We start from the raw sequence: 16,066 nt of genomic DNA on the forward strand, positions 1-16,066 counted from the left end.
TGTGTTCGCTGGCTAGTATAGAATTAAATCAGAAATAAAAAACAAGAATATATCTAGAGGAGGAGGAGTTAAGGTGGCGGAGGAGTGGGGGACCCCTTTTTCAGCCGGTCCCCTGAGTCGAGCTGGATAGGTACCAGACCAGCCTGAACATCCACGGAATCAGCCTAAGATGCAGGAAGATACATCTGGATCTCTACAAATGAACATCTCCAGCGCTCACATATTACTGTTAAGGAGGGATAGTCACCTAATACATTACAGATTCAATGTTTATACCCTCAAGAAAAAATTTTTGGGGGGCGCCTGGGTGGCACAGCGGTTAAGCATTTGCCTTCGGCTCAGGGCGTGATCCCGGCGTTATGGTATCGAGCCCCACATCAGGCTCCTTTGCTATGAGCCTGCTTCTTCCTCTCCCACTCCCCCTGCTTGTGTTCCCTCTCTCGCTGGCTGTCTCTATCTCTGTCGAATAAATAAATAAAATCTTTAAAAAAAATAAAAGAAAAAATTTTTGGGTTTCATTACCTTTATCAAGAGATGCCCCGGCCATATGGTAAAAGCTTAATGCAGTGTCTACATCGTTAATATTCTTTAGGAAAGTAAAGAAGTTCTCCACTTCCTGAAATGTCAGACCCTGAAAGAAGAGAGACAGCAAGATAAGGCAGGAACCTGTAACAAAAAGCACAAAATGCAGAGAAGTAGGCATTATTCATATCTATAAATCAGAAATTTACGCTGTTTAGAACAGAAACTGAATAAATTCGTCAAGGAATGCCAAATCTGTATACAACAAGGGAACACAACTCTAGAATTTTTCCCTGAGAAACGCAAGCTGGCTCATTGCTTTCCGCTCCCATGTAAAATCTGACATGAAGCTATTTACAGTGATGGCTGGATATCTTTAATAAAAATATTTCTAACTGTGCCCTCCAATTAGTCACAGTATCTATTATGACATTTCCTAAACAAGCTTTAGCCCCTTGATCTGTTACATGTTATACATCTTAACAAGTTGGACTAGAGTCAGGACTTCCATTTTAATAATCAACCCTTAGGCCAGCTAAGCTTTTTGAGCTTAAGCTAATTAAAAAAAAAAAACAAACACCAAAGTCATTGATATACAGGGGAATGGTCTGAGAATTTAGCAGAACCCAAGCACTTGGGAAGCTATTCATTATGTCAATCTAAAAGCTACTAATGAAGCAATTTGTCACTTAATTTTAATCGTATGAAATTCTCTGAATGAAGAAGCTCTTTTCAAAAGCTGCTCCTGCGATTTGCGGATCTCTGATTCTCGAGAGAGAGTAGTTGTATAACTAGGGGCAAGGGAGTCTCCTTACAGGGTGGAGGATTTGTCCTATTTGACTATTTCCCACTTCTCACACATCACGCTGTGATGGAAATGAATACAGTTTCTAAGAAGTGAGTAACACCACCGAGAAGCTGAGCTGAATGCTTTTAATGAAGCATATCAGGTCCTTAACATTGCCAATGCTGACTGGCCTCTGCTGAGGGCTGCCCCTCTTCCAATTTCCATTTCCCCAAACTAGAGAGCCCTGGAATCCACACAGGGAATTTAGTAATAAGGAAACTTCAATACTGGTAATATATGGTTCTTTCCTCGTACTCTCCAAACTGGGTCAGTGGCATCTTTCTCATTTAATCCATCAAACTAAGAGCTAAAATACTGTATGTATGATTATTCACACAATCTTTTTCTAATTTTCCTTAGAATAATAGAAGTTAAAAAACTTTTTATTGTGGAATATGATGACCATATAGAAAGCTGCATAAAACATAAATGTACAACAAACTGCTGTAAAACGAACACCAACAGAACCTCCACTGAGGTCAAGGAAGAGACCATAATCAGCATCCCTGAAGCCTTTGTCTCGCCCCTCAATATGCTCCGTCTCAGTCATAAGCCCCTTTACCCAGTGTTAATCACTATTCTGACTTTTAGTGGATTCATTTCCTTCCTTGCCTTTTTTAAAAAATTGCATTACTATAGGGGTGTGCCTGGGTGGCTCAGTTAGTTAAGCATCTGCCTTCGGCTTAGGTAATGATCCCAGGGTTTTGGGATTGAGCCCTGCAGAGGGCTCCTTGTTCAGCGGGAAGCCTGCCTCCCTCTCCCTCTACTTGCTGCTTCTCCTGCTTGTGCTCTCTCTCTGTCAAATAACTAAATAAAATATTTTAAAAATAAAAAAAATTAAAAATGGTGTTACTATGTATTTATTTATGCATCCTCAAAGAGAAACAGTTCAATTACGCTTGTTTTGAACTTTATAAATGGAATCATGCAGTATGCGTTCTATTATATATGGCTTTTCCCTTTAATATTTGTCTATGTTTTGCATTCTGTAGTTAACTCATTTTTATTGCTGTTAGTATTCTGTTGTGTGAATATACCACAATTTTTTTATCCATTCTATTTGGGCTGTTTCCAGTTTTTGGCAATTATGCACAGTCGTACATCTGTATTTAAGTATGCATTCAGATATTTATGGACTACCTACTATGTACAAAGCTCCATAATTTCTGGCAGTGAACTGGGAGGCTTATAGTAAATATTTTTTCCCTAACTTGAGGCCATTCTCTTGGCCTTGACTTAGAGCCTCCAGAGATAGGACGTATTCCTCATACGAATGCCTTAGTATGCTATCCAATGTAAACAATAGGCTAGAATCAAACTTAGAGAGAATTCTACCGGATCAGAAGTATAGGTGCTACTGTATCACCTGCTTGTGGTTGGATACACTAATACCATTTTCTCTTCCCCTCCATCAAAAGACATGCAGTGGTTGAAACAACCCAAGTGTCCACTGATGCATCAATGTATAAACAAAATGGAATATGATTCACCCTTTAAAAGGAAGGAAATTCTGACAGAAGCTACAATATGGATGAACCTGGAAGACATTATGCCAAGTGGAACAAGTCAGTCACAAAAGGTCAAATACTCTATGACTCCACTTATATGAGGTACCTAGATTATTAAAGTTTACAGAGACAGAAAGTAAAATGGTGGTTGCCAGGGCTGGGGGGAAGGATGGGGACTTGCTTTTTTTTTTTAATATTTTTTATTTTTAGTAAGTTCTATGCCCAACATGGGGCTTGAACTCACGACCCTTGAGATCCAGAGTTGCAAGCTCTATGGACTGAGCCAGCCCGGTGCCCCAGGAATTGCTTAATGGGTACGGAATTTCAGTTTGGGATAATGGATGGTGGTGACGGTTGTACACAGAATGAATGAATGTGCTTACTGCCACTGAACTATACACTTAAAAATGATTAACATAAAAATCCTAAAACAAAGCACATGGTACAGGAAATGCTACCCATTCTGACAAACAAGCTCAAATGTTTGCTAGTAAATTTACTGTGAAACATCACATACAATAGGCCAGAGTAGTCATGCTGAGAATTATTTAAGGACACAGAGAAAATCTGAATTGAATGGCTATTCATCTGTTGACTCAGAAAAACAGTGGGATACAAATCACATTAATGCCATTATTAAACTGAAATATGTAACGTTTTACCTTCTACTATATAGATATAACAAAAATATTTATTGAGCACTTACTAACAACTTAGAACTATGCTAGGAACAGTGAGGGAAATAAAATTACTTTGGACATGGGCCTTAGATATTTTATACAGCTTACAATTTAGATAGGTCTCCTTAAAGAAAAGATGATGCCAGTCACAAAATTCTTATTCCTTTGTAACTACCTTTGTAAAAAATCCAGAGGGGTTTCTAGCAAGAAAGCTATAATAAGACTATAACATGAGGTTTGTGGATGGAAAGTGAGAGGATGTGCTTTCTGCAAGTCGAGGTGTTCAGACTGGGAGGCATTAGCTCTGCACAGCCATTGGCAGGTGACTTGACCTGCAGAATAGTAGTCAAAAGGAAATAATCTTCCCTTAAGCATGGCATCAAAGGGAATTTTTTTTTTTAAAAGATTTTATTTATTTGACAGAGAGAGAGAGACAGCTAGCGGGAGAGGGAACACAAGCAGGGGAGTGGGAGAGGAAGAAGCAGGCTCCCAGAGGAGCAGGGAGCCCGATGCGGGGCTCGATCCCAGGACCCTGGGATCACAACCTGAGCCAAAGGCAGACACTTAACGACTGAGCCACCCAGGCGCCCCCAAAGGGAATTTCTTGACACACTATGGTAAAGTGGAAGAAGGAGGAGTTATTTTACTCTGTGACCAACTGTTCAACAAACTGGTTATCTAGCTACCTTGGGAAAGATGGACTTACATAAAACTGGGCTCTAGATGACTAAGAAAAGAAGATAAGGTTACTATACTTTGTGGACAGTAGAAACACTTCTTTATGTTTATGAAAACATGAATTTAACATTAGGAATTTATTAAACAGCAGATATAATTGTCTTTTTCTATTTAAAGATTTTATTTATTTGAGAGAGAGAGAGAGCATGAGCAGGGAGAGGGGCAGAGGTAGAGTGGGAAGGAGAAGTAGACTCCCCACTGAGCAGGGAGCACGTTGGATGCGGGGCTCAATTCCAGACTCTGGGATCATGACCTGGGCCAAGGCAGATGCTTAATCAACTAAGCCACCCAGGTGCCCCTAGAATTGTCTTTTCAAAACTAAAAGCAATTGATAAAATGTTTAGAAGAAACCATAAAAAATCTTCATAATCTCGAGTAAGACAAAGAGTTCTTAGATACGACACCAAAAGCATAATTCATAAAATAAAAAAACTGATAAATTAGACTTCATCAAAATTAAAACCTCTTGTGCTTCAAAATACTGAGAGAACAGGGAAACCTGGGTGGCTCAGTCAGTTAAGCTGCTGACTTTTAATTTTGGCTTAGGTCATGATCTTGGGGTCCTGGGATCGAGCCCCACATTGGGCTCTGTGCTCAGCGGGGAGTCTGCTTCAGGATTCTCTCTCTCCCCCTGCTTGCTCTCTCTCTCTAAAATAAATAAATCAATCTTAAAAAAAATACTGAGAGAACAGACAAAACACAGACTGGGAGAAATATTTAAAAATCATATATCTGAAAAAGGAGTTGTATCCAGAACTATGTAAAGAACTCTTCCAACTCAATAATAAGAAAAAAAATAACACAATTTAAAAAGTATCTGAATAGACGTCTCACCAAACAAGATATATGAATGGCTAATAAGTTCATGAAACAATGCTCAGGATCAACAGTCATTAGGGAAACACAAATTCAAACCACAATGAGAAACCACTATATACCTATTAGAATGACTGCAGTCAAAAAGACAGACAGTAACAAGTTTTAATAAAGATGTGGAGAAACTGGAACTCTCATACATTGCTGTGGAAATGTAACATTGTACACCCACTTTGGAAAACAGTTTGGTGCTTTCATAAAAAACAAGAAAGTTAAACTCAATTTTTCCATACAACCCAGCCATTCTACTCCTAGCAGTTTTCTGAAGAGGAATGTAAAGATAGGTTCACATAACGACCTGTACACAAATATTCATGGCAGTATTATTTACAATGGCCAAACACTGGAAACAATTCAAATGTTCAAGTGGTGAATGGATACACAAAATGCAGTATATCCATACAATGGAATTCCGTTTAGTATATTCAGCAATAAAGACAGTAAGCTATGAATACAAGCAACACCATGGATAAACCTCAAAACATGATAAGTAAAAGCAGCTAGACACAAAAGACTACATTATTTTATGAATGCATTCATATGAAATGTCCAGATGACACAGATCTGTAGAGACAGAAAAAAGATGTCTGGTTGTCTGGGGGCAAGGGCGGAAACCCAGCTAGCATGAAGGATCTTTTCGGGGTGATGCAAATATTCTAAAACTGGATGGCAGCGATGACTCTGTAAATTTATGAAAAGTCATTGATCTGTTCACTTAAAATGGGTGACTTTTACGGTCTAAATTATACCTCAATAAAGCTGTTAATGAAATAAAAAGCAGCTGGAGTAGAAAGAGGGGTAAGGAAAATTTGGCTTCCTCTGGAGTCGTCCCTTAATGCCAGGTATCAAGTGCTGACAGGCCACAGATGAGGGTAACACATGATTACGGGCCAACACACTGTGACACGGTATTCCCCTGCCTTGTCTTTCAATCAGTCATAGGAAATCCACCTGCCAGGAATCAATCCCATTGCCTGAGTTCCCTCTATGGCCCTCTGAAAAGATAAAACAGTCTTCTTTCTTCTCCTATATACACTATGCCTTCACCAATCTTATCATTTGCTCAATCTTCTGCTTAGTTTTTTAAAACATTTAATTATTTTTAGAGTTTTAAAAAACATTTAATTATTTTAATATATGACTATTATGAACAGTAATATATGAGCAGCACAAAGCAGATTCTTCCTCTACCCCTGTCTTCCAGTCTCCCTCCCTACCTGTGGTTAATGTCACCAATTTCTTGGGTACCCTTTCAGAGGTGTAACTATGCTGATCTTGCTCCAATAAGGCATCTTCTCATTGCAAACCCCAGATTTCTCTTCAACTGTTGCCTGACAGTGGAGGGAAATTACACCATTTCTACTACTTAACGTTTCTACAAGTATCTAATCACCCTGAAACATCACTTTCTTCATATGTTCATTCCTCCAACTCAAAAAATATCAGTGATTTCTCACTGTCAACTGGATAAACCCAACTTTTAGCCTAGTACTCAAGGTCCTCCACAAAATGCTTCCATAAATTACTTTTCTAGCCATCTCCCTATAGGCTAGGGTCTAGCAACACTGGTTTTCTTGTTTCCCCCAAACCCTTACGCTTATTCAAATCATGGAGAATAAGGAGTGGCAAATGAATAGGCTCGTTAGTGGGAAGATATGGACTGTGGAATGAGATAGTCCTGGTTTGAATCCTGGTGCCACCTCTTAAACCCCTGTGTGATCTCAGGCAAATAACAAAGGCTCAGAAAAGTATTTTTCATCTGAAAAACAGAAATTCTATCCACCAACCAGATGTGATAATTAGGGAAAAGTTAGGTAAAATGCCTAGTACTTGGCAAGTACTCAGTAAGAAGTAGGTTGAATCCTTAGTAAGCTGGAAGGTCCATTACTACAGAACCAATGGCAATGACTTCATTCAATTAAGCTCTGAAATATACTCTCTTCTCTGGTGTGTGTAGGACCTTGAGGGATAGAAAACAGGGGCAGACCTTTGAAGTATGTGAAACTAATAGCAGGGGCAAACCAGAAATATAATGGGGGAAAAATCCATAAATTCTTTTAGTAATAATTCACAGCTTAGTACTTCTTCGGTGGAAGCACAAGTTTCAAAGCTAATCAGTAAAACAAAGCTAATCAATAAGGTAGAGTTCTAGTCTTTTTAGTTTAATGGCTATACCTCAGGTGTTCTACTACATAGTGACTCTGATGGGCACCTAACAACTGGAATCAGAGTTTTTCAAGTGCTATGCAGCAATGTTTCTAGAATCTGATATTCCATGATGACTACAATGTGGCTCACTTCTCAAGTATCTGTGAAAATAAGTGAATAGGAGAGCCCACATGAATATGACCCACAGATAAGATGCAAACTTAATAATCTAATAGTTTTATTATAACTGTTATTATAACTGCTTATTATAACTGTTTATTATAACCCAGGTTCATAGCTGGTAGCAGTATTAATAAGCACGATATCCATGGAAGGTTGTCAGGGATAGGGATCTAAGAGGAAACACAAAGCAAAAGCAAACTGCTTTATAACTTTTGCTTGTCAAAATTCGGCTCTGCCTTTTTTTTGGGGGGGTTGCGGAAAGGTGATTTTATTAAAGCATGGGGACAGGACCTGTAGGTAGAAAGAGCTGTTGCCCTGGGGTTATGAGGAATGACTAATTATATATTTGGGAGTTGGGGGAGGTAAGGAAAAAGGAAAGTGCCCAAAAGGACTTTCATAAGCTAAAGAAGACTCTCACGATACTGGAGGCTTTGCTATAGTCAAGCTAAGGTTGTTTTTCCTTCTAGCTGCCTCTACCTTTCGGAACTCCCCTATTACTCCCCTACACATTCCCCAACTGACCAGTATTGACCCATAGATAGGGACATCTCTACGCCCCTCTTCAGCAGGAAGGAATTACAGTAGATGAGACCTTCCGGCTTCAACAACCGTGGAGATTTAAGGGTCAAAATTGTTCAGGGGGGAAATGATGAGGGAGCAGAAGGCAAGCTGAGGACAAAGCACAAGCTGACACCCTGCAAAATCCTCCTCTACGCTTAAGGCCAAGTTCAAATTGTATCTCCGCCAAGAAATCTTAGTCTCTTCAGTTCATTCTAATCTTTCTCATTGGTGCTCCCAAAAGGCTTCAGGGCTTTATTAGGGTACTTAATACATTCACCAATGTATCTGACAAACATTTGCCTATGGACACTCACTGTGCTGTGGACACACAAAGATGAGTAAGACACTGCTCTCAAGGGGCTCAAAGTTGAGTGAGTTGCCTTGTATTATAATTATTTTTTACTTCTCCCAGCACTAGGAATGTTAAGTTCTATGAGGCAGAGACTCGGTTTTGCTCATTACTGTATTCCCAATATTTATAGGAGTGCTTAGCACAGAGTGGACGCTCAGTAAATACTGAAAATGAAATTACACAGTTCTTTGTGTGTATATATATATATATTTTTTTCTTACTAAGTTATTACAGACTATGTATTTCTTGGGGATAGGTGATGGTTTTTGTTTATCTTTTATCTTTCTCACAGCACCTGGCTTAGTGTCTTGCACATAGCAATGGCCGACATTGAACTGAATATAATTTTCAATTCAGCCTTAAGTGGATTTGCTAAATTACTGAAGTTTGCAGCTTCTGTTGCTCTTAAGCATAGAGAACAATCCTTGTGAATTACATTTATAAAGTTTCAGAAAATTGTCTTTCTTTTAATAAGAAGATAATATGGAGGAAGGAAAATAGGCAAATTTTAGAGCTGAGTCAGATTTGGTCTAAAGGAATTATTCACAAGAAAAAAAGGATATTGAGCAGAATGGGAAAATCTGGTAGAGGATAGGGACTAATTTTTAAAATAAAACCCCCCAAAAACATGTTACCTATTAAAAAAAAAAGGAAGAAATGGAAACTGTCTCTATTAAATAAGAAACATAGCAGTTACTTGAGCATGAATAGAGTAATTGGTCCAGCATGCCAGGTTCCCCAATCCTTCCAGCTATTACTCAGGGACAAAAGATCTAGAGACGCTGACAGAGTACAGCCCCTCCAGAGCAGTGGCTCACAAGCTAGAGTGCACATGAGAATCCCCTCCGGAGACTTTTAAGAAAGACTGAGGCCTGGACCCACCCACTGAGCTTCTGATTTAGCTGGTTTAAAGAGCACCCCAATAATAAAATTTCTGAAAAACTCCCCAAGTGATACTGGGCGACCGGGCTTGAGAAGCACTGCTTTGGAGGAAGGGTACAGTTAAGGAGAACGCTGCGAGAGAAAGGACAAGATCTGGAACAGAAAGCCTTAGATTTTAGTCCAGACTCTGGGTGGGTCATTCATTTCTCTTCCTTTCTGTCTCTAGATTCTCAAAGGCAAATGAGATCTAACAAGGCTGTTGGAAAGACAGAAAAAGAACAATGTGAAAGGCAGTGAAACATTGCACCGTCATTAAGAGATATGCAAATATTTACTTAATACCACCACTAAGACCATCAGTCCTTTAGGTCTGGACTGATAATTTGTGCAGAATCCGACACAGAAAATGATTAATATGAGCCAAATCAAAACTTACATTTATGTTAACAAATCCAAAGCGGAATAAAAGAAACAATTAGGAAGCATATGGTGATTCCCCTTTAATGAAACGTGGTCCTAGAGAGATGGACTGGCAACCTCAGGAGCAAAGGCCCTTCATTAACTCTCATTTTAGTTAATTGCTATGTTCACAAACTTAATCAACATGAGAGGACAATCAATCTCGATCTCCTTGCTAACGCAGCCTGGAAATTCTGGGCCAGAAGTAATTTAGCACCCCAGATTTTTATCATCAGACAAAATCTGTCCTTTTACTTCAGAGCTCTTCTGCAAGGTCTCCAGGTCCTAAATTAACTCTTGCCAATGCTACTCTATTCCTTCAAGGGAGATGTCTCCAACACCCAATTTATTGCTTTTAAATATGAATTCATAATAAAACATGAATTAGCCTATTATGATAGATAATTATTTTAAGGTCAAATAAATGTCTGAATCAAACTTATTTAAAAATTAGTCTGGTAAAAAGACAACTGTTTCCCAATGCAAACACTGTGCTTCCAGCATAGGGGCTAAAAATCCACCTAACATTCACCATTAATTTTCTGAAATTACAATTTCTAACAGATATGAGCTGGGTACTAAGCACTGTAAAAGTTGTCTCTAAGAGAGAGGATTGTTCTCTGTCACTTTCTGTTAATGGTGAGTCTTCCCCCATAACCAAGGGAACACCTGCTGTAGGGAGAGAACATTTTTAATGCCAGGTCAGTTTTTCTGGTCATGGCCAAGTGGTAATCACTGTACAGTGCAAAGGGTATTGGGCTGAGAATGAGAAGATCTTGCATCGTGGGGTGTGTGTGTGTGTATGCGTGTGATCGTTGAGGTATGCCTCCTCACTGATCTCTGCTTCAGTATGTCCGTCCCACACCCTGGCAAAACCCCAGATGCTGACTCAGTTCTACCATCTGCTCCTTCCTGCCCCAGGTGCAGCTGGTGTGCAAAGCTATCAGAGAGCAGTGCTGACTGGTTTGGTCTCCAACCGCAGTGCTGCTCAAAAAATGCTCCGTCATCTCTTCCTGAATTCTCTAATAATCCTAGTATCAGTCTTTTGGCTTCTATGTTTGCTCCTTTCCAAACCATTTTTCATAAAACAGCCAGCATCATTTATTTAAACATACATACAAATATACAAGCTTTTCATTGCTTATGGCCCTTTAATAGCTTCCCATTGCACTGTGAACATAACCCAAACTCGTTCCATGCACATGCTGGCCCTCATCTCCCTCTCAGACCTCATCTCAGGCCATTCTCCTCCTTGCTAGTATGCTCCAACCACAACAGTCCCCTCTCAGTTCCTCACATGTGCTAGACCTTTGTGTTTTCTGTCTGTTATGGACTCAGTGTGTCCCCCCCGCCACTCCCAACTTGTACATACACTGAAGCCCTAACCCTCAATGTGGCCTATTAGGAGATGGGGACTCTAAGCAAATAAACAAGGTTAAATGAGGTCATAAGGGTGGGGCCCTGAACTGACAGTATTAGTATCCTTGTAAGAAGACACATCAGAGAGCTAGTGTGCATGTGAGTTTTCCGGCTTTTGCTCTTTGGCTCTCCCTCTTTCTGTTTCTTACCATGTAGACAACCAAGGAAAGGCCATGTGAGGCTATAGAAAGAAGGCAGCTATCCAAAGGCCAGGAAGAGATCCCCCATTACAAATTTAATTTACCCCGCACCTTGATCATGGATGTCCGGCCTTCAGAGCTGTGAGAAAATAAATTTGGGTTGAAGCCCCCTAGTCTGTGGTGTTTTGTGGGAGCAGCCCAAGCAGACTAATACACTGCCTCAGAGTTTTGAACATATTCTATTTCCTTCTTCCTGGAGCCCCTCTCCCCTCTTCCTCATTTTCTTCCTTTCTTCTCTTTCTCGACTTCCTTACTTCCCGTTCTAATGTGTCCTCCACTCTAATAAAACAACTCCCAAAGGTCATCAATTATTACCATTTTACCAAAGCCAATGGATGTTTATGATCCTACTTTACTGGACCGTCTCTGTCCCATGTGACACTGCAGACCCCTCTGTGCCTGTACCCTCTACTTCCTTGGCTTCAACTGAACTACTTTCTCTAACCGTTTCCTTCCTGTACTGTTTGAATGTTAATGTTCCACTTGATTTTTTCCTTTGGCCCAAAAAAGGACATTTCTTTTCTGTATAATACTCTCCTGGGGCAATCTCATGGGTTCTCATGGCTTTAACTTGAATTATGTGTGGATGATTCCTGAACCTATCTCACTCATCTGAAGTAGATGTGAATATCCAAGTGTCTGCTAATCATCTCTAACCAGGTGGTCCACAGGCATCTTAAATCAAGATATCTGTAACTAAACTCCTTCTCTTCCTCTGTAAACCAGTCTCTCTTTTTAATTGTTCTCCAGATAGACTTTCTGATTTTTTTTTTTTAAAATAAGTTCTAGGCCCAGTGTGAGGCTTGAACTCACAACTCTGAGACCAACAGTGGCATGCTCAACCGACTGAGCCAGCCAGGCACCCCATTTAATTTCTCAGTCTTAGTTCATGGTGCCACCCTTTGTCTGAACAAGAAACCGAAGGGCTTATTCTGGGCTCTCCCCTCTTCCTCATCTACTGCTTATGTTTTAATGAATTAGTTTTAATCTTTGCTTCATGACACTCTCATTATATTAGTACCTTTGCAATACAACCATACCTTCCTTTTCTTCCTATAAACAAAGATACCTACCTTTCCCTCTTTGAAGTGCTTCTTGAGCTGCTTCTGCATGGCGGTCAGCTTCTTGGACTGCACCCCACTGTAGGCCAGCAGCATGCCACCAAACTGCCTCTCAGTGATTTTCCCATCCACAGGGTCATGGCGTTCGAACTGGGAGGGAAACAGAGTGTTCTTGGGGTCAAATGCAAAGCATTTTGACATGGAACGTGGAATGCTCAACTGTGCTGGATGGCAGAAAATAGTTGATGGCCACCAAGACTGTATTTCTGAACTGTAATTCTAAGATTTGAAAAAATTAATCAGAAACCGAAGATCTGGGTTCTTATTCCAGCTTTGTCACTATTTATGACTTTAGAAAAGTTGCCCAACTACGCTGGGCCTCAATATCCTCATGGATAAAACAGCTGCTGTAACACCTCATACCTTACAGGGCAGGAGCATCCTTGTGGGGATAAAAACAATGTTAAAGCTCCATTCAAATTCATGAGTAAAACTACTGGTAATAAGTGCTCTCCGGATCATCCATGTCCCTGCTACTCAGAGATAACTTAAAAGCTAATTATCGTCCCCTGCCAGTACTTATTATAATCAACAAGGAATGACAAAGGAGGGGAAATGAATGGGAAAGGGAACATGATAAATCAAAACTTGGAAGATCACCTTCGGCCATACCTTCTAACTGCCCAAAATGTTCCCATAAAATTTCAGGTTGCCTAATCAAAAAAGAAAAGAAAATCCTAACATACAAAATTAGAAATGATAAATTATATATTAAAAAAAAGATAAATTGTATATACCAAAAAGTACAGACCTTGAAGATGAATTCACTTCATAATTTTATGCTATGATCTTAAAACTCAAGAAATGGAAGATATTTGGGGTAGGGAGGGGGAGAGGGAGAGAGAAAGAGAGAATCTTAAGCAGGCTCCATGCCCAGTACAAAGCCCAATGGGGCTTGATCTTGATCTCACAACCCTGAGATCATGACCTGAGCCAAAATCAAGAGTCAGACATTTAACTGACTAAGCTACCCAGGCGCCCCAAGTATGGAAGATTTTCAAGAAAAATACTAATTGCTCCCCCCCCACACCCAATTGAGTCAAGAGGTAAAAATCTGAACAGGCCAATTACCATTAAAAACACTCTGAAAAAAAGCTAATTATAAATTTGATCAACTGTACATTTGTATAGTCTTATCGGTTCCTCAATCTGTACTTATATTGTTATATACTCACACTTTAAGGATTACAAAGAAAAGCAATGCATTTTTAGGTTTCCCCCAAAATGGCAATTGAATGCTAGGACATCAGTGGAGCTTGAAAAAAAAAAATGCAGTGTAGGATGCCTTAATTAGACACACTTATTTACCATGAAACTACTGAAAAATCGTAAAATACATTTAAATATGCAGATGGAAACGTTAAGTATAAAGGACTTCTAGCTAATTCCAGTAATATCAGAAAACTAAGATTTTTCATTGAAACATGGAGACAGGAAGGGGAGTCTGGGTGGCTCAGTCAGTTAAGCGTCTGACTCTTGGTGTCGGCTCAGGTCTCGATCTCAGGGTCCGTGCTGGGCGTGGAGCCTGCTTGGAATTCTCTCTCTCTCCTCCCTCTCCCTCTGCCCCACCCTATCCTCTTAAAAAAATGGAGACAGGAAAGTTATTTCTGGGCCAGCTGCAGTGTTAATGATACTTATAAATGCATAAATAACAAAATGGCTAAAGATGAGCTCAGAAACCTACTGGAAAGCAAAAACAATTTGAAGATGGTAAAATATCCCCACAGTTATTGGAAAGTAACAGTTACCAGGAAATTTTAAGATTCTTATGTGGCAGGGCATAATCATATTCTCATGAGAGGGGTATAGAAAGACATAAGACATTGCTAAGTAAGGTCATGTCAACAAACATTTCTGGAATGTCTACCAGTTATCTAGCACTGTGTTAGTCATTGTGGAGTACAGAAAGAAGGAGAAGATTCAGTTTCTCTACTCAGGAACTTCACCATCTAGTAGGGAGATAAGACTTACATATGAGACACAAAATAAGGAAGTATGTAGTCAAGAGTGAAATGCTCTTTCAATTCTAATTTCCTCAGCACGGCAAGTTGATATACACTCATACTCTCCCTAGTGAGACTGTATCAATGAGCAGGACACAAGAACTACATTTTAACAGCAGCAACAATTTAGTGAGCACGTACTATGGACCAGGAACTTTGCTCACACATCCCTTCATTTAATCACTTAACAACACTATGGAGTAGATATTATCAGCTCCATTCTACAGATGAGAAAACTGAGTCAACAGCAAGTTCCATGTGGCAGAGCTGGGCCTCAAACTCAGCCCTGTCTGGATCCAAAGACTGTATGTCAATATCACAGTTTCATCCTTCTAAGCAATGGTACATATTCATTCTATGGATGGCACTGCACTGTTTTAGATAAACTAACACAACCATGGGGCTTAGTCATATTTAAAACTATTGAGAGCCTGCCCTTGAAGCAAAACTTCAAAACTATTTAGAAAGAAATCGACATCATCAATATTAAGTGACGGCCTCTTTTTTTATTAACTCAACTACTCAATGTTTCATTTTTGTTACCCCATCACTTCTACAAAGCTGATTAATTTTTTTGATTAATTTTTGACAATATCAAAAGTTTTCAGGATTCAATTTAAGTTTGATTTATGGTTCAATTTACCATCCTGGAACAAAACAGAGGACTGATAAGATTTTTGCAAGTGGGAATACTTTCTGCAGTGTTTACATCAGATCTTCAGTGAAAGGTGGTACCCAGGCAGAACTTGGAGATGCACAGGTCATCGAGGGCCTTGGAGAGGCAACAGAAACAAAGCTGTGGTCCCTGCTCCCCCAGTCAGGCTTGAACCATCTAGGGCGTTCACTTTACCTTCATCTGGGAGATCTGACAACTGTGGAGAAATTCCATATATCTGAATTAGATGAGTTTGAGGTTTTATCCTACACGACAGACTCAGCTGCTTGTTTATAATGCTGGCAGCAGCAGCAGCTTGCTCCACGCTTCTGAAAGGCCTGTATTCGTTTGCTCTCCACAGGGGCTTGAAGCCTCACCTCTGTGATTTTCAAAGACAATAAAGACAATTTTCAGGAGAAATTTCTGAGTAACAATTCTAATGCTCAAATTAGTATTTTTATTAATGTTCTTCTGAGAACTCAGACTTGACTTTGGGCAATGAGTTCTATTGGACCCTGAAAGGGCCTAAAAACTAGAAAATTCAGCTCCATGAAGTATGGCCCACTTCAAAGTTACTACCTCCTCTGTAATTTGATTTTGGACAGCACCTCTCCTTTTAGGTTTTTAGGCTCCTCGGAGGCAAGACGGCCTTATTTCTGAGGTCTTAGCTGGAGGAGCGGGGAGAGAGCGGTTTCTCTTTACATACAAAACTGCTAATGGAAACTGGCTTGAATTAATGTGCTATATTCATTCAACATTTATTAGCTGAAGACCTCCAATGCTGAGGTTAGGGAGCTTCAAGGGCAGTTTCTCAAGGACCTTCACTGGGGCTACATTTTCATAGGCTATACCTAGACATCATGGGCTCTCAGGATGAAGTGTGTATCTTAAGCCTATAAAATCTGCGGGTGC

The 16,066-nt window shown here is 39.8% G+C and overlaps 1 protein-coding gene across 2 annotated transcripts in view; it reads right to left on the bottom strand.

Annotated features, from left to right (window-relative positions):
• MICU1 (mitochondrial calcium uptake 1) overlaps nt 1-16,066 on the bottom strand; it is a 249,274-nt gene that overhangs the window by 22,709 nt on the left and 210,499 nt on the right. For both annotated transcript variants that reach the window (XM_034662666.1, XM_034662665.1), the window contains 2 exons: nt 12,449-12,586; nt 523-631 (listed from right to left, as the gene is read on the bottom strand). In XM_034662666.1, coding sequence (XP_034518557.1) covers nt 523-631; nt 12,449-12,586 — 247 coding nt within the window. The remainder of the gene's footprint in view (nt 1-522; nt 632-12,448; nt 12,587-16,066) is intronic.

This window comes from Ailuropoda melanoleuca, chromosome 6 (genome assembly GCF_002007445.2).
Source record: "Ailuropoda melanoleuca isolate Jingjing chromosome 6, ASM200744v2, whole genome shotgun sequence".
In the NCBI taxonomy this organism is placed as follows: domain Eukaryota; kingdom Metazoa; phylum Chordata; class Mammalia; order Carnivora; family Ursidae; genus Ailuropoda; species Ailuropoda melanoleuca.